Raw genomic sequence first — 19,077 nt, 5'->3', positions numbered from 1 at the left:
ATCCTACACTAATCCCCTATTCCTACCAAACATCCCCACCTGTCCCTATATTTTCCTACCAACTACCTATACTAGTGACAATTTATAATGGCCAATTCACCTATCAACCTGCAAGTCTTTTGGCTGTGGGAGGAAACCGGAGCACCCGGAGAAAACCCACGCGCACACAGGGAGAACTTGCAAACTCCACACAGGCAGTACCCGGAATCGAACCCGGGTCCCTGGAGCTGTGAGGCTGCAGTGCTAACCACTGTGCCACCCCATGTTATGCCCCTGCTGGCACTTCAATTGGTATAATGAGTTTGGGCACCTCCTGAGGTGGTATGCAGCAACACGAGCTGGTACCTGGTGCACTACTACATCAGGGACTGGTCCAAAATGAGTAGGTACGCCAGAGGCAGGAACACCATAACAACCAGATTACAGTCTAGAAATAACATCTGTTTGGCTGATACTCCTTTCCTCACTATTTTAATGCCTTTGTGCCACATTGGCTCATAGGAGTCCGGAAAGTACTGCGCTATCAGTTCACAATTCACACTGGCAGGAGAAGGCACTGTAACTTACGAGCATGGTAGTTCTTAGGTCAAACTTTTCAGCTAGCTGGGTAATGTAGGTGTGGACAGAAACCAGGTCATTTTTATCATTCTCTTCAACTTCACGAATTATATCTGCCATCCATTCGAACTGTCGCTGAGTCCGAGTCACCCAAATAAAGTACACCTAGTGGAGAAAGGGTTAATACATTTTGCCATGTGAAAGACAGAGGTATCTATGATTCCAATAATGAGAGACTTCAGAGACAACAGAAGCTGGATTGTTCTCCTTAGAGCAGAGAAGGTTAAGGGGAGATGTAATAGAGAATAAAAATTGTGAAGTGTTTCGACAGAGTAAATAAGGAGCGTCTGTTTTCAGGGCAGGAGGGTCGGTAACCAAAGGAGATTTAAGGTAGTTGGCAAAAGAACCAGAGATTACATGAGGAAAAGAGAATTTATACAGCGATTTATTATGATCTGGAATGAAGTTCCTGAAAGGGTGCTGGAAGCAGATTCAACAGTAACTTTCCAAAGGGATTTGGATATGTACTTGAAAAGGAAACATTTGAAGGGCTATGGAGAAAGAGCAAGAACTAATTGGATAGCTCTTTCAAACCGCTGGCATGGACGGGATGGGCCGAATGGCCTCATTATGCTCTATACGGAGTAAAATATTTCATGCTATAACATCAGAAATTGAGTCAGAGGTCACATCTAGCAATGGCTGGAGTTTCCTTTCATATCCAAGTCCAGAAGATATAAATTATATTTTGGATATTCTAAAGGAGTGATGACTACCATTCTGAACCCCACCTCAGAAAGGGTGGAACAAGTTCAGAAAACAGGCTTGACTTGTATATTTCTCTTTTGTTACCTTTTTGCAGGCTATCTTGCTGAAGACCGATGATTTGAAGACAAGATCTTTGAGAATTGATGAAAATGGTGTTACGCCAATGCCTCCTCCAACCAGAACGGACACCTCGAATTGGTTCCATTCTTGGTGCCCCTCCCCAAAAGGCCCATCCAGATACAGCTGGAAATAGGAAATAGAAAGCTTTTGTGTCAATCAGAAGACATTTGGTACATATTTATTTTATGATTTGAAAATGTATTTTTGTTCTAGATCAAGCTGAACAGTAAACAAATTAGATGCGATGCTTTTTCTTTTATTCATTCATGGGATGTGGGCATCACTGGCAAGGCCAGCATTTATTCCCCATCCCTAATTGCCCTCGAGAAGGTGGTGGTGAGCTGCCTTCTTGAACTGCTGCAGTCCATGTGGGAAAGGTACACCCACAATGCTGTTCGGAAGGGAGTTCCAGGATTTTGACCCAGCGACAGTGACGGTGGTATAGTTCCAAGTCAGGATGGTGTGTGGCTTGGAGGGGAACTTGCAGGCGGTGGTGTTCCCATGCATCTACTGCCCTTGTCCTTCTAGTTGGTAGAGGTCGCGGGTTTGGAAGGTGCTGTCTAAGGAGCCTTGGTGCATTGCTGCAGTGCATCTTGTAGATGGTACACACTGCTGCCACTGTGCGTCGGTGATGGAGAGAGTGAAAGTTTGTGGATGGGGTGCCAATCAAGCTTTGTCCTCAATGGTGTTGAGCTTCTTGAGTGTTATTGGAGCTGCACCCATCCACGCAAGTGGAGAGTATTCCATCACACTCCTGACTTGTGCCTTGTAGATGGTGGACAGGCTTTGGGGATCAGGAGGTGAGTTACTCGCTGCAGGATTCCTAACCTCTGACCTGCTCTTGTAGCCACGGTATTTATATGGCTACTCCAGTTCAGTTTCTGGTCAATGGTAACCCCCAGGATGTTGATAATGGGGGATTCAGTGATGGTAATGCCATTGAATGTCAAGGGGAGATGGTTAGATTCTCTCTTGTTGGAGATGGTCATTGCCTGGCACTTGTGTGGCGCGAATGTTACTTGGCACTTATCAGCCCAAGCCTGAATATTGTCCAGGTCTTGCTGCATTTCTACACGGACTGCTTCAGTATCTGAGGAGTCACAAATGATGCTGAACATTGTGCAATCCTCAGCGAACATCCCCACTTCTGACATTATGATTGAAGGAAGGTCATTGATAAAGCAGCTGAAGGGTTGGACCTACGACACTACCCTGAGGAACTCATAACCTAAACCTTTTTAAGTTGGCATCTGTTTGGCAGCTTTAGGGGATTGTTGGAAGAAAAGGGTTTTTTTTGTCTGCAGGGTAACCCCCTCCTTCCAATTAAAAAGGGAGATGGTGGTGTGGTGGTAATATCACTGAACTAGTAATCTAAGGCCCAGGCTAAAGCCCTGGGAATTCAGGTTCAAATCCCACCATGGCAATTGGTGGAATTTAAATTCAATTTATTAATAAATGTAATTTATTGATAAAAATATGGAATTGAAAGCTCATCTCAGTAATGTTGCCGTGAAACTACCATCGATTTTCATAAAAACCCATCTGGTTCACTAATTCCCTTTAGGGAAGGAAATCTGCCATCCTTACCTGGTCTGGTCTACATATGACTCCAGACCACCCATGTGGTTGACTCTTAACTGCCCTCTGAACTGGCCTCGCAAGCCATTCAGTTGTCAAGGACAATTAGGGATGGGCAGCAAATGCTGACCTTGCCAGCAATGCATAAAAGAAAAAAAAGGAGCCCCCTTCTATCTGACACTTCACCTCTTTGCCTCCCAGTAACAATTTAATGAAAGGGGCTTCCCTGCTGCTGATACCAACCCTTCAGCATTGCCCTGGAGTCTCCAGGAATTAAAAGATTAATCTCATAAAAACTGCTGCAAACAACCCAGGAGAAAAATCATAGGAGCATTAAAAGAATGGTGTATTTTCTTCATTTGTTTTATTCATTTTTATTTATAATCATGAAAATATTGGGAGATGGAAGTAAAGGCTGTTTGACTGGGCAGGGCAATTGGAGGCAGAAGGTCTTGTGATGAGTCCTCCAGGAATTAATTCAACCCTGAATTGGCAACCCTATCGGACCTGACATTCCAGCCGCAAGCGCTGTGGTGTCCTTACACTAAATATCATAGGATCAGGAGAAAGCCACTGTTCCACCATTCAATTCGATCATGGCTGATCTTTACCTTAACTTCATTTACCTACCTTGGTTCCGTAGCCCTAAATACTCTTGCCTAAACTCAAATCTATTAATCTCAGTTTTGAAATTTTCATGTGACCCCCGGCCTTAACAGCTCTTAAGGGGAGAGAGTTCCAGGTCTCTGGAGTGGTTCTGAAATAATTAGAATGAACTAACTAGGCAGATGGTCCCAGATGCGCATAGAATCTAAAAAGCAGCACTTTCATGAACACTGGAGCGGTACCAACTTCAAGAGCCATGAACACTGACTTTTGGGGAAAGAACAAGGGAATGCAATTAATTAGATAGCTCTACAAGGAGCTGGCGTAGGTATAATGGGCTGAATGTCCGCCTTCTATGCTGCATCATTCCATGATCCTCTGACTAAGTCAGGAACTGCTTTGCTACAAACAGTAACAAGATCTGTATTTAAGAGCCTCTTAATTATTTGATTTCAATAACTTGTCCTATGCTATGATGGAGTTTGCTTTCAATAATGGATGTAAAGGCAATGGTATCAGAATAAATCTAATACACACGTCACAATTTCTTTATGCGAATGCAAACGGAGCTCATTAAAATTCCATCAGTGGGCAAGACCCTGGTTTAGGTATCAAAGATTTTTTGAAACAAACAATGGAAAATAACAGAAATAAGAAGTCTCTCTTTTGTCTTTCATTCACGTGATATGGGCATCGCTGGCAAGGCCAGCATTTACTACCCAAATCTAATTGCTCTTGAGAAGGTGACCTGCCTTCTAGTTTAGTTTAGTTTAGAGATACAGCACTGAAACAGGCCCTTCGGCCCACCAAGTCTGTGCCGACCATCAACCACCCATTTATACTAATCCTACACTAATCCCATATTCCTATCACATCCCCACCTGTCCCTATATATATCCCTACCACCTACCTATACTGGGGCAATTTATAATGGCCAATTAACCTATCAACCTGCAAGTCTTTGGCATGTGGGAGGAAACCGGAGCACCCGGAGGAAACCCACGCAGACACAGGGAGAACTTGCAAACTCCACACAGGCAGTACCCAGAATCGAACCCGGGTCCCTGGAGCTGTGAGGCTGCGGTGCTAACCACTGCGCCACTGTGCCGCCCAAAACTTGAGCATAACTGAATGTCCTGCTCGGCCATTTCAGAGGGGAGTTAAAAGTCAACCACATTGCTGTGGGTCTGGAGTCATATGTAGGCCAGACCGGGTAAGGACGGCAGATTTCCTTCCCTAAACGACTTTAGTGAGCCAGATGGATTTTAACAGCAATCTGATAGTTTCATGGTCACCATGACTGATATTAGCTTTTTAGTCCAGATTTATTTAATTTGCACCTATAAATAGAATAAGTAATTTATTGCACTGAGTGGGGACCCTTGATCTGAACTATGATGAAGGGTGTGGACACAACAATATCTTTCCTGTTTATCTCCTTTATAGTTGCTGTACATTTCCATCATTTGCAGTTTTTTTGTTTCCTTAACTTGATCACTTCCAAGTTCAAAAGGTGTTCACTGCCTGCTTTTGTATTAAACTGCGGTGATCCCATAAACCCAACAATAGGATTTGGTCCACATTATTAAACAGCATGTTGGATTTCAGTAAGTGTGTTCTGGAAATGTGTGATTTTTCCTGAATTATTCCTTTTCTGTTTCTCGAGTGACTTCAGACACAAAATTTAAAAGTTTAGATGAGGTGAATCCTTCCTGGTCATTATCACATTGCTGTTTGTGGGAAGTTGCAGTGTGCAAATTGGCGATAGAAGTACGTTTTCCTAAATGTTCCAAACTTATTCCTTTGCAGTGAGGTACATCTATGAACAACGTCACTGTGTTTACTGCACTTACTTGGGTCTTACTTGCATCTTACTCGATGCTACTATTACCTTTGGGTTGCCACCTAGCTTTTCGACATTCTCTGGTGAGTACGTTTCTCGTAACTTTGTCGTCCATGGTCCCACTGCTCTGATGTGGAGACTGAGGGTGTCCTCGTTTGGTGCTGATGTCAAGGTGAAGGGATGGTACTCATCAGGTCCCAGTGATAGACACGCAATGCGTACCCATTGACCAGACTTATACTCAAAATCCTGGGGACGTTTAAATTCGAGATGTGTAACACCTACAACCAAGAAGAACAGAAAAAAGTGGATGCCACTGGTACCTGAGGACGAGAATCTCAATGTAATGTTTCAACCTTACAATAGCGACTACACTTCAAATTGTACTCCCTTGACTCTAAAGCACTTTGGGATGTCCTCAGATCATGAAAGGCACTATATAAATCTTTTATATATATATATATATATATATATATATATATTCTTCTTCTTTGGCCTCCTTATCTCGAGAGACAATGGATAAGCGCCTGGAGGTGGTCAGTGATGTGTGGAGCAGTGCCTGGAGTGCCTATAAAGGCCAATTCTAGAGTGACAGGCTCTTCCACAGGTGCTGCAGAGAAATTTGTTTGTCGGGGCTGTTACACAGTTGGCTCTCCCCTTGCGCCTCTGTCTTTTTTCCTGCCAACTACTAAGTCCCTTCGACTCATATATATATATATAAATCAAGTCTTTTTTTTGATCTATGTGAGACAGCATATTTTCCAACCACAAACTTGATTTTAAATGTGTCAAATATATAATGTATTTCTTAGTAACCAATGGGTAAAACAAAGTCTGAAAAATTACAGTTCCTGCCATACAATGCCATATATACCAGGCAGTAACATATATTGTGCAATTCCATATGGAGCAAACACCATATATACCATGCAATGCCATATGTATCGCACTGTGCTTTATACATCATACAGTGCCATATGTACTACCATGCAGCGTTTTATATATATATATATATATATATATATACATATATATCATGCAGTGCCATTTATCTACAGGTCCTATGACAGTAAGATAGAAATGTTATATTTATCTCAATCTTTCTCAGCTTTGCGGTGAAGTGCTGATTATATAAAGGGGTGTGAATGCTGGATCTTGTGTACATGTCTCGTAATCAATCACCCAATTTGATAGTGGGGTGTGATATTAATAATTAACATGCCGACACTATTCGGGCTAATGTCATTACTAAGCAAAATATATAAATGTGCACTTAGTCTCTGATTGGACATGGGACAGCAGCTGACATAGGGTCGCAACCAATAGTAACTCACCTGAAGGCAGCAGTTCCGCCTTGACGACTGTCACATCCTTCTTCTTCCTGCTGAGGCTGATGAGTTTGTCTCCCAGGTAGATGAGTCCAGGCACAATGAAGTACAAGTAGAAACTCTGTTGCTGAATCAGATTCGAACTCCCGTGAATGAGTATCTGTGGGGGTTGGGGAAACAATGAAGTGAAATGTGGGAGGAAAATGAGGAAAACATAAAATGCTGGCAATGCACAGCAGGTCAGTCAACATCTGAAAGAGAGAGCGAAGCGAAACCCTTTCATGAGGAAAAGCACCCATGTGATGCCCATCCATAGATGTCCTTGAGAAGGTGTTGATGGGTCTTCTACATCCACCGCTGCAGTCCGTGTGGTGAAGGTGCTCCCACAGTGCTGTTAAGTAGGGTGTTCCAGGATTTTGACCCAGCGACATTGAAGGATGTTGGGATGGTGTGCACATGGAGGGGAACGTGGAGGTGGTGATGTTGCCATGCATCTGCCACCCTTGTCCTTCTAGAAATTAAATAATCTGTGAGCTGCTCTTTTCTCAGTAATCCAGCTCAAAGATACAAATATTAAACGTTGACCTAAAGTCTCAGGATTAATTTAAGGCAGGGGTGGGCAAACTATGGCCCACAGGCCACATACAGCCCACAACCCACAGCTGTGCCAAGGGATCCAACAGCCACAGGAAGTGTTTTCATGTAGGTTAGCCTATGATCAGTGACTGGAGGCAGGTGGTTCTTGAGCAGTAGAAGCGCTCAACCTTGGGATTGTATCTTTGTTCAACATCTCCAGTAAATCCTCACAGTTCAGAGCTTCTCTGGTGAGTGCAGTCTTATTTATTTCAATCATTGCAATCATCACAACAGTTTCCGATTCCAGCTCTACTTTGGTTACAGGAACTGTTAGATTCAAATGTAAATTTGCTTTGGGCTGCAATTGTTTCTTGAGATCATTTACAGAATATGTTGATTGGCAATCTTTGTTCTTCAGGTTGAAGAGTTAATTAAAGTCTGATGTGGGCCGCACAGTAATGTGCACTGAGCTTCCCGGTTTGGCTTTGTTTACAATGGCTCTCAGTCCTCCCTGTCCAGTCTTCGTCAAACACAAAGAAACACAAGCAACTCTCTTGCATCTTACCTCATTGGAATTGTAAACAAATCAGCTTGTTACTATTCGATGTTGTCATTGCAGTGTATGCCCTTGCCCAATGGGTGAAGGTGGCTTTGATTATAAGAAAAGACTTGCATTTATAAAGCACCGTTCATGAACCTCGGGACATCCCAACACACTTTACAGCCAATTAAATACTTTTTGAAACGCAGTTGTAATATAGGAAAAGCAGCAGCCAATTTACACATAGCGAGGTCCGACAAACAGCAAAGTTTGAGGGATAAATACTGGCCAGAATTTCCCTGCTCTTCAACCGTTAGTGCCATGAGATCTTTTGTGTCCTCCTGTGAGGACAGGTGGGTTCTTGGTTATATTTCTAACAAGTCGAATGTTGTAGTTTAAGACTGCGACGAGGAGAACCTTCTTCACTCAAAGGGTTGTCTTTAGAATTTAGAATTCTCCATCATTGTGCATGCTCCATCATTGAATATGTTTAAGGCTGAGATTTTTGGTCTCTCAGAGAACCAGGGATATGGGGAGTGGGTGGGAAAGTGGGATTGAGGTCACGGATCTGCCATGATCATGTTGAATGGCGGAGCAGACTCGGGGGACCATATGGTTTCCTCCTGCTTCCTATTTCTTATGTTACTCTGCGGATGTAGTATAATCTGAGTGGGAGTGGGGGAACGGGGTGGGAGACAAATCAGGCGCTCCTCGAGAAGAGGGGAGCACATGTGGAGAAGCAGTGAGAACAGCATCATGTAAGTAAATCCCTTGATTTCTGCTGACTTGGTGCAGTTTGTAGAGGACATTGGCCCAATGTTGACCTGGAGGTGATTGAGAGCTGGGCTGGATATAGTGGGCTGCATTATAAGATAATTTAGTCTGATCTCGTTAGGAATTACTTGGGGAGGGCAAGGGTTTACTTGCAGACATCCCATTTTTAAGCCTCAAAGATCAAAGCCTGGCTCTACTCGATGATAATGTATAAATGGGCTTAATTGTAACGCAATGTGATTTTTTTTTTCAAACTTCAATGTGATGTGCACTAATTTTATAACATGTTGTAAATATAATGAATAAGTCAAAAAATCCAATTGGCATATAAAATAATGCTTAAATTGACATTGTTGGAGGTCTATTGATAAATACTGTAGTGCAACAGTATGAAATCTTTGCCAGTATTTCCCAAAATTCAAATGATTGAAAACCCTTCTCAGCAAATAGCTTTTGAGAACCGATAGATTCAAATACATGATTAGATCACAACATCAGATGTTGTTTTGGCTGTCATGTGATTAAGTGATGCTCTGGGATCCCTCAAAGATATATGTAACATTTTGAGAAGGGCATCTCAGTGATTAATTAACTGAGCAGCATCTCAGCTCCTTATTGCGAGAATGACACCAGACTTTGATACCATTGTAGAGAGGGATGACCAACTGCATTGTTGACGTGAAGGCATGAGGGTGTGAAATAAGGGGTATGTTTGGTTACATTATTGTAATGCATCATCATAATGGTCTAATTATCATAATAATAAAGGTTTTATGTTTATTTGTACCAAAACTGATCTTTAATTATTTGTTTCTTGTGCTTTTATGCCCCCCATACAATTTCCATACCTAGATGTGGCCCTCTAGCCGAAAAATTTGTCCACCCTTGATTTAAGGCCATATGGACTGAGCGATTCAAGAAGAAGGCTCATCACCGATGATGGGCAATAAGTGCCAGCCTTGGTTGTGACACCCATATCATAAGGTTGAATTAAAAACAAAATTGTGATGGGAAGAGGCAGAATCACATTTACAAACACAATGAGTTGAAATGTAATTACCAGAATATACAGGATCACATAGAGGTGGTGAGTCACCCAGAAGGCTCGGAAACTCATGCGACGGAACTGGCGGGAGGCAAAGACGTACATAATTGCCATGACGACAAGAAGCAGAACTCCGCTCATTCCTAGAATTGAAAAAATTTACCACAATATTACCTTTTCTTCCCCCCTCTCACCTTCAGTTCTTACACAAAGCCCTACAATAATTACTTTCATTATCGACGCGCATTCTCTGGGTCATATCCCCTAAATGTGATTTAATAAGAAGCTGGCATATAGTGACACCACAAGTCCCAACAGAATGGAGATGACTGGGTAACTATCCCGCAATCGCTGCTGTAAGTGAGGCAATTCATGTACTGTATTGAAAGAAAGTGATCTGTAGTGCACTTTAGGTAATGTCAAATTTGAATTGTTATGTAATGTATTTTTTTCACAAATTTTATGAATAAAGTATATTTTTGGGGGGAAAATGCCCTGCTGTAAGTGACTGGGATTGATTCTACGCACACAATTTGTGTTACATAACTACCCTTTACTCAATGCATTTTGCTGTAGTTAGGAGACTGTTTTCTGTAGTTTCTGTCACGAGTTTGGAGACACTGTAAATTAAAACCACAAGTTCTGCCCCTGCCTCCTCCACCATGGCTGACAGTGGTGTCGATATTCAGTCCGTAGAAAGAAAGGTCCCGAAATTATACAGTGGGATATTAGCATCCTAATGCTTAATATGTTTCCCTGAGACTCCACTCCCCATTATTTTAGTTGAAACATTAACCCATTTACGTTAAAAGAGTTAAACACCTCTAAGATAATGGACAGGAGTTCCAGCTGAACATAATGAGGGTAACTTTTAACAAATTGCATTTATATAGCACCTTTAATGCCGTAAAGCAACCCAAGGAACTTCACAGGTGCGTTATAAAGCAAAATTTGACACGAAGCTACATAAGGAGATATCAGGATGGATGTCCAACTGCTTGAACAAAGAGATTTTAAGGAATATCTTAAAGGAGTTAGCGAGGCAGAGAGGCTTAGAGAGGGAATTTCAGAACCTATGGACTTGGCATCTGAAGGTATAAGCCACCTTTAATGGTTAGAGAATTAGAGAGTGTTAGTGAGATTGCAAACTCTAAATTAATTGCGCAGTTCAAATGGTTCAAAACCATATTAGGTCTCATGAGGTAATCAACGAAATACTCTCTCTTTGTGTTGCTATTCTAATCACCCAGAATAAGCAATGATAACAGTTACCTGGAATGGTTTCAAAGAACCACCAGTAATATTTCCGAGGAAGCTCTGATCTGCAAGACAAAAAGAGGAAGAAACGTAAATTTCTGGGACCTCTGTATCCAATTTGAGACATCAGAGGTACTAATTGCTAGGAATGTCCCTCTTGTATAATGCATCATTGCAGAAGCTTTGGACTAACAAGATGGGCTCTTTTACATCATTCTGAGAGGGCAGACAGGGCCTTGGTTTAAAGTTTCCTTCAAAAGACAACCTCCATCAGTGCAGTGTCCCTTCAGTACTGGATCGAAGCATCAGTCTAGAAATTATAACATGCAAACTGTCCATTTGGTCTAAATAATCCTTGTTGGTGTTTATCCTCCACATGAGCAGTAGCTCTAATCCCATTATTTTGTGTAATTTCTGCACCTTTGTATTATCTTGATTATTAGCTTGATCACAAAATTGGGGTGTGGCTTCCATTATAGGCAGATTGAACCCATTCCAAAGGTCATAACTTCAAAATCAGCTTTCTGTATTATTTTGAAACAGAGCTGTTCCTTTTTTTTTAAAAAAAGAGATTAAAACTGGGAGGCACAGTGGCGCAGTGGTTAGCACCGCAGCCTCACAGCTCCAGCGACCCGGGTTCAGTTCTGGGTACTGCCTGTGTGGAGTTTGCAAAGTTCTCCCTGTATCTGCATGGGTTTTCGCCGGGTGCTCCGGTTTCCTCCCACAGATAGACTTGCAGGTTAATAGGTAAATTGGCCATTGTAAATTGCCCCTAGTGTAGGTAGGTGGTAGGAGAATGGTGGGGATGTGGTAAAGAATATGGGATTAATGTAGGATTAGTATAAATGGGTGGTTGTTGGTCGGCACAGACTCGGTGGGCCGTAGGGCCTGTTTCAGTGCTGTATCTCTAAATAAATAAAAGTTGAGACCTATTTCTATCCTAACTCTGAGAAGTAAATGAGTTTCTGTTAGCCGTGAAACAGTTTGTGCCAAAAGGTTGATGATAATCTTATTCTAGAGCTGGCACCACTTTAGCTACCACCTCACAATCTATTAATAGTTATTAAGGCTGGAGTATAACTCCTACACTCGATGCAGGCTCAATCCAGTTCAGGATGGCCTCATTAAGAGGAAAGGAGTCTCATAATTCAGGGTAAGGGGTAGTTTGCCGAGGTAGACTGGCACCTTTTGCATTAAGGTGCGTGCAGGGCCATGTTGCATCGATGCAGAAGTGGTACTATAACTGTGCCCTCAGAACAAGCAAGGACCTGTCTGCCAGCACTGGCACAGTTTTGTCTAATAAGGGTTTAGATAGCATCAGTGACTGATACGAATTGTAACCCAGACTGGGTCGCTCTGCTGAAATGCAATTTTTAGCAGTGAGATATTCAATTGTCATATGCAGCTCATGCAGATCAAGTGCATTAATGTCCATGAAAAAGAAAACCAAGAATAATTTCATGGCTAATTACAAAGACCTAGATTGAAAATGCCCCAGATTTAAGTGATGTGTATAGGCTAGTAACACTGAACTGTTAGATACAGCTAACAACTGCCAATAGTGGCCCAGTCAAGGGAAGCCATGGGCTATAAGGCTTTCTTTGATCTCTAATCCAGCTTTCTACAATAGCAGCTTTGTCCCATGTATCCACACACTGGTGGTGCCCCATACTGTGAGTGTCATATCTCTCTTTTATCTGCTTCTTTTCCTCACTTGATTGACTAGTTATAAACACTCGGCTATTCACTGAAACCCAAGTCAGCTGATTGAATGCCTTCTGAGGGTCAAGGTGCACGTCTGCCTGGCAACAGAGAGGCACAGCTTAGAACTTACCCATCATCGATGAACACATTGGGGAATAGGCAGGCAAGGCTGCTGAGGGAACTGACACAGAATGAGTAGACATTCACACCATGTCCAGCACTGTGAAAAACTGGGGAAATCAAGAGAAATGTCATTGCAGTTACTGATCATTTTATTTACAGCATTCTCACAATATAATAAATAATATAACATCAATGCAATGCTATATCCCTATAATATACTGTAATATTTTCAGCATGGATGAGCTCAATGGAGTGTCTTCACCTTAAGTATCAGCCAAGACGCAAACAGCTTAAATGAATATTGCGATGGAGTTAAATAAAGTCAGCTGGGAGGTGGCTTGAGTGGAGCATTAACACCAGCATAGACCTGTTCCTGTGCCGTGCAGGGGGAGGCAGTGGTGTAATGGTAATGTCACTGGACTAGCAATCCAGAGGCCCAGGCTAGCGCTGGTCTAGCCAGCAACGCCCTGATCCCACAAATGAATAAAAAAATAGTAGGGTGGTAGCAGCAAAATTGCCATTAATAAATTTATCAGATCTCTTTTTAATTCTCACCATTTAAATGAAAAGCACTCAACTTTCTCTAGTCTTGCCTAAGTTTCTCATTACTGAATAAATCATTCTAAACCCTCTCCATTGCTTTGATCTCCTCTAAATTAAATGGATCTGATTAGGAAATCTGCACTAAAGGCAAAATTTAACCCTGCTCCATTGAGTTTCTGATCTCAGCTACATTGCTGAGGGGAATTCACATTTGTTGCTTTCTTCTGAAATGGTGTTATGGATTAACAAGCATTTACTGATCTAGAACCTTCCCTCAGTGCCTCTCAAAAACAGAGCTCCCCAGTGTGTTGGCACTAAGCAAACAGAGGTAGCTTTGGCAGATCGGACACATCTGCAGGATGGAAGATGGTTGCATACGCAAGGACCTTCTGTATGGTGAGGTAGCCAGGACCAGACGACCAGTTGGGGTTCCCAAAGCTCCGCTTCAAGGGTGCTTGCAAGCGTGACATGAAGGCCCTAAATGTCGACTATCGCACCTGGGAGTCACTAGTTGGCGAAAGAAGGAAATGGCGACACATCCTGTGGACTGGTGTGCACTACCATGATGACCAGTCGCTACAGCAGCTTGGCAACAGGCGCCAACGTCAAAAACAACAACAACTCACAGCGTCACTTGGCAGCTTCATGTGTGGCACTTGTGGCAGAACCTGCCTCTCAAGGATTGGCCTTCACAGCCATCAGCAAAGGTGAACCAAGAGAAGACAACCCACCGAAATGGATTGTTTGCTACGTGTCCATCATCTTTCATAGATGGAAGGATGCTAACCCAATCCTCCCTCAGTAACAACAATTAGTCTGTAATTGGCAATGGGTTTCTACAACACTTAGATATCGCAGCCTTAAAGGAACAGGCCAACTATATAAAATTATATAGAATGTGCAGCACAGAGACAGACCATTCAGCCCATCTAGTCTATGCTAATATTGATGCTTCCCATGAGGCTCTTCCCACCTTTCTTCATCTCACACGATCAGCATATCCTTTTCTCTTTCATGTGCTTATCCAGCTTCCCCTTAAATGCAAATGGCTGCAACTGCTCCTTTCAAGCCCCCCTTCAATCCATGAATTACAGGAATCTAACGTTCTTGTATATATCACGCCCTGACACACTCTTGGTACAAAGGCAGGATGATTCTAGCAATACCACAATGAAAGTAAACTAACTTGCGAGTGCAGCCGCTGACATCGCCACCCAGCGATGGAAATCCACAGCAGCATCGAAGGGAATGTAACGGTTGAGGAAGGTTTCACGCAGGAACGTGATGAGGTTACGGCACATCGTAAGGAGGATGTAGGCGTACATGAAGGAGACACTGGCAGCTGATCCACGCGATATGATAATGCCAACATACGTAGTTTGTGGGATCCCGGTTGTCTCTGCACCAATCGCATAGTCTGGACAAAAGAAAAAAAACAAATCTTAAGAAAGATGATTAAGGGTACAGACTGCATTCATGTAGATAGCTGGTTTCAACTACGTAGGCTACGAAGGACCAGGCCTCACAATTTCCAATTCTACTGCACCAAAAGTTATATTTGCTAATCTTACAAAGATATATCCAATAATATTGAAGTACAAGGTTTAACACATACATATACTTTGTGTCCGTCACACTTTAGACATCAAGAGTTTCGAAGAATGAGAGGTGATCTCATTGAAACTTACAAAATTCTTACGGGGTGCCACAGGGTGTGGATAGGATGTTCCCTCTGGCTGGTGAGTCTAGAACAAGGGCACACAGTCTCAGAATAATGGGCAGGCCATTTAAGACTGAGATGAGGAGGAATTCCTTTACTCAGAGGGTGGTGAATCTGTGGAAATCCCTACCCCAGAGGACTGTGGAAGCTCAATCATTAAGCATATTCAAGACAGAAATCAATAGATTTCTGAATAGTAACAACATCAAGGGATATGGGGATAGTGAGGGAAAATGGCGCAGAAGTAGATGATCAGCCATGATCTGTATGAATGCAGGCTCGATGGGCCAAATGGTCTACTCCTGCTCCTATTTCCTATGATCCTATGATCACACACTGCCTACTTCAAATTTCTACAGCACTTAAATAAAAACATCAAGGAACAACAACAGCAGCCATTAGCAATCTACAGAAAAAGCCAAGAACAGAAAGGAAACTGGAGCCACAACATTTGCAAGCTCTACACCGACTTTTATTTACTTAACATCAGTAAGACATTGCAGTTCTGAGGGATTACACACCAATATTTTAGCTAGAAAATCATAACTTCGGATTCACACGATTACACTGTTTCTAGCCTTATAAGGCAGGGCTTAGACTGAACCATAAGCGTTATTAATAGTGCATCTGTCACATTCTGATATCACGCTTCACAATGTCAAAAACATAAGAAAGACCATCATTTTCCGCTGTTTTTTCAATCTTAGACAGCCCGGCCTCATTGAAGGGTAGAATCCAGAAATGTGCAAGATGCTGCCAAAACTACAGAAACCTCCCTCAGCAATTAGCTTCTGGTTGACCGTAAGTTACACAAGTCCTTAGACCACCTTCCTACCCCCCCACCACCGCCCCCCACCTTGTGTTAGTAACTTTAAAGGAGCAGGACATGTTAAACAGAACTTAATCTCAGCATCTGAACATCACAACTGTGCTACAGACTCCCCAAACAATCCATGGACAACATAATAGGAGATCAACTGACACTAAATACAAGAACAGGACAGAGAATATGAGGAAACTGTGATCAAGAGTCAAATATTACACAGAATTTTACAGCACCACAATAGGACATTCAGCCCAACTGGTCCATGCCAGTATTTATGCTTCACACGAGCCCCCTCCCACCTTATCTAATCCCAACAACACACCCTTCTATTCCTTTCTTCCTCAAGTTCTTATCTGGCTTCCCATTCAACGTCTTTACCATTCACCTCAACCACTGCATGCAGTACCTAACTCCAAGCCATCCTAACAAGACATTGGAAGGAGCTTTCACAGTACTTACGATAGGCTCGTTCCACAAACACGCCGGCTGCAATACCATAAAAGATTAGAACACAAACTATGTGCCGCCGATAGTTCTCAATGAAGCGTTTAAACTGTTGAACTTTCTGGTGTACTTTGCTCCGGTTGTACCTTTCCCGTTTTGCCTCTGTGTAGGGTTTAGGGCGATGGTGAGGAGATCTACAATTAGATGCAAAATACCATTTTACTATTAACGCTCGTTCTATGGATTCGTGTTGTTTGTTTCCTCCTTACACTCCCCTCCCCCGCCTTATTTTATACCCCTCCTCTTCTCAAGGCACTGGCTCATAGATGGATATAGTTATCTGAGTGATGGCTGCCCTTCACCAGATGGACATTCCCCATGAGTAAGCCCAGGCAGTGAATGTCATTGGACTATTTAACTCTGGGACAAAGAGTTCACAACTGTGCCCGATCTTTTCTTACTGGCATCACCACCCCTGCAGAGATTACTGGATAGCAATCGGGATCGGGAACTTTGTCTGATTTTCCCTCGCTACAGCACAGGGGCGGACTGAGTCTAATGTAATTCCTTACTACTGCACTCCAGATCAAGTAAGACAGGGAATATTTAGCGACTGAAATTCAGGGAGTCCTTCTTGGCCACTTCAAGGACTTTAAGGCGCATCAGAGATGCTCACCTTGAGACACCAGTGGATGTCGGAGCAGATTGGAGGTTCAGGATGAGCCAAAGAGGAGTAGCAATAATATAAGAGAGCTCAGTGTCACTATTGAGACTTTTCTGAAGGCTCTCAGCTGGCAACAGTTCCATTGAAACCTCAGAAGAGATTAATGGGTGGAATTAGCAGTGTAACCAAAGAACTCCCGCAGACACATTTCCTTGACACAGTTTGCAGGCAGAGGACCAGCATGCTTCTCCCAGTCAGAATTTAAAGCAGAAATGGGTTGGTGACCCAGATTCCAGTCCCCTGGTAGGTAATGTGTCCACTCTCCATTCTGCATGGTCCCAGAACTTTCAGATACTTAACAGTTATGTGCAACTCCAATCTGTAAATTCCTTAAAACATCTATTTTACATTTATATCCCACAATAGGTAGGTGGTAGGGAAATATAGGGACAGGTGGGGATGTGGTAGGAATATGGGATTAGTGTAGGATTAGTATAGATGGGTGGTTGATGGTCGGCACAAACTCGGTGGGCCGAAGGGCCTGTTTCAGTGCTGTATCTCTAAAAAAAAATGTCCATTTCTGTTGCTGCAGTTTTTGGACATGGTTCTGTCTGAACATTGCTGACTGCTATGTGAACATATCCCCCCTTTCAATTTCAATGTGTCAACTGTCACAATCTATTTGCAGGCTCTCACCGCTATGTGACCCTGGAGAGTGAGTTTCTGTCTCCGTCACCGTTTTGTATGTTAAAAAGAAACTCATTTTCATCAACTGACCATGGGCAACAGTCTGGACATTTAAGAAGCACCCTCAAGCAAATATCTAATTCCCTTTTTAGGAGGTCATGTCATAAGAATCATCTTTCCCATCTCTTTACCCTGAGCTATTGAGGGGAGAAGTTTGGCAATCCTGTGTTGTTTAGCCCAGCAAGCACATAGTTTGGGCCTTGAGGAGAATTCCATTCTGATGGCCGTGGGCAGGAAAATGGTGATGACACATGACTCCCAAAAATAGAAACAAGAAAGCTACGACTTTCACAACACTAACGACATTTCAAGAGCTATTGTCATCTTCCTTGGGGAGTTTCACTATCAGACTGAACATGTGGAAGAGCAGAACCAGCCAGAGAGATGAGATGGTTGAAATGTTGGAGGCTGTAGATTTGCAGAAACCCAGACTTCCACAAAACCATCCTATGAGCAGAGAAAACAGAGGATACCACCAATTGCAAGCTTATGTCTTTTTAAAAAATCTACCAACACAACACTAGAGCCTTGTGATCTTGGTGCACAGACAAATAATGCCTCCGCCCAGCCGTGAATCATATCTCCTGTATGAATCCATCCAGGAATTAGCTTGTGCCCCAATACTTTACACGTAGATGGTCATCTAGGGAAAGTCTTGAATGTGTAGGTGTGTTGTTCAAGTATGACAAGCTAAATAGAAGAGTCAATCTTACAGTCACTGGATTTACATTAAATCCTCTCACAGATGCATTGCAAAAGCACATGATTTCACTGAGGCACCAACGTCCAGTTAAGATACAATTTTTTCCATAGTTGCTCTCATGATGAGAATGATGTTACCTAGGCTGGCTGTTTTCCTCTCCCCATCCCCCATTATTTTGGTTTGCATAACCGAATGCTTTGCAAGGCCACTTCAGAGAGCATTGTAAACCAATGCTACTGTGCCTACCCACTGTTTTTTTTCATGTTTGTGCTTGGGGCCAGGCTGTTCATTTTTCTGTCAATTGAACACCCTCTCTGCATGAACGCTTTGTTTTTCACCACACCATTAACATACCATTTGCCTTTGCTCCATGACCTTCTGGTCAGTTATTCTCTGTGACCTTGTCCTATCAACACCTTCTCTTTTGTTATCTCTGGCCCTACCCCTGCTTTACTTGCTTAAAATCTTTTACATTTCGATTATTTGCCAGTTCTGATGAAGAGTCACTGACCTGAAACATTAACTCTGCTTCTCTCTCCACAGATGCTGGCAGACCTGCTGAGTATTTCCAGCATTTCTTGTTTTACTGCAGATTTTTGCTTTTATATT

General features: G+C 42.6%; 1 protein-coding gene across 2 annotated transcripts in view; it reads right to left on the bottom strand.

The window, feature by feature from the left end:
* Window positions 1–19,077, bottom strand: part of duox (dual oxidase) — a 66,003-nt gene that overhangs the window by 6,069 nt on the left and 40,857 nt on the right. For both annotated transcript variants that reach the window (XM_068015474.1, XM_068015475.1), the window contains exons 24-32: window positions 16,370–16,548; window positions 14,551–14,781; window positions 12,829–12,928; window positions 11,010–11,059; window positions 9,753–9,880; window positions 6,808–6,961; window positions 5,522–5,754; window positions 1,411–1,569; window positions 568–723 (exon numbers count right to left, since the gene is read on the bottom strand). In XM_068015474.1, the coding sequence (XP_067871575.1) occupies window positions 568–723; window positions 1,411–1,569; window positions 5,522–5,754; window positions 6,808–6,961; window positions 9,753–9,880; window positions 11,010–11,059; window positions 12,829–12,928; window positions 14,551–14,781; window positions 16,370–16,548 (1,390 nt within the window). The remainder of the gene's footprint in view (window positions 1–567; window positions 724–1,410; window positions 1,570–5,521; window positions 5,755–6,807; window positions 6,962–9,752; window positions 9,881–11,009; window positions 11,060–12,828; window positions 12,929–14,550; window positions 14,782–16,369; window positions 16,549–19,077) is intronic.

This window comes from Heterodontus francisci, chromosome 35 (assembly GCF_036365525.1).
Source record: "Heterodontus francisci isolate sHetFra1 chromosome 35, sHetFra1.hap1, whole genome shotgun sequence".
NCBI classification, from domain to species: Eukaryota; Metazoa; Chordata; class Chondrichthyes; order Heterodontiformes; family Heterodontidae; genus Heterodontus; species Heterodontus francisci.
The sequence above is the reverse complement of the archived record's forward strand: the minus strand, read 5'-3'. Positions and strand labels throughout refer to the sequence as shown.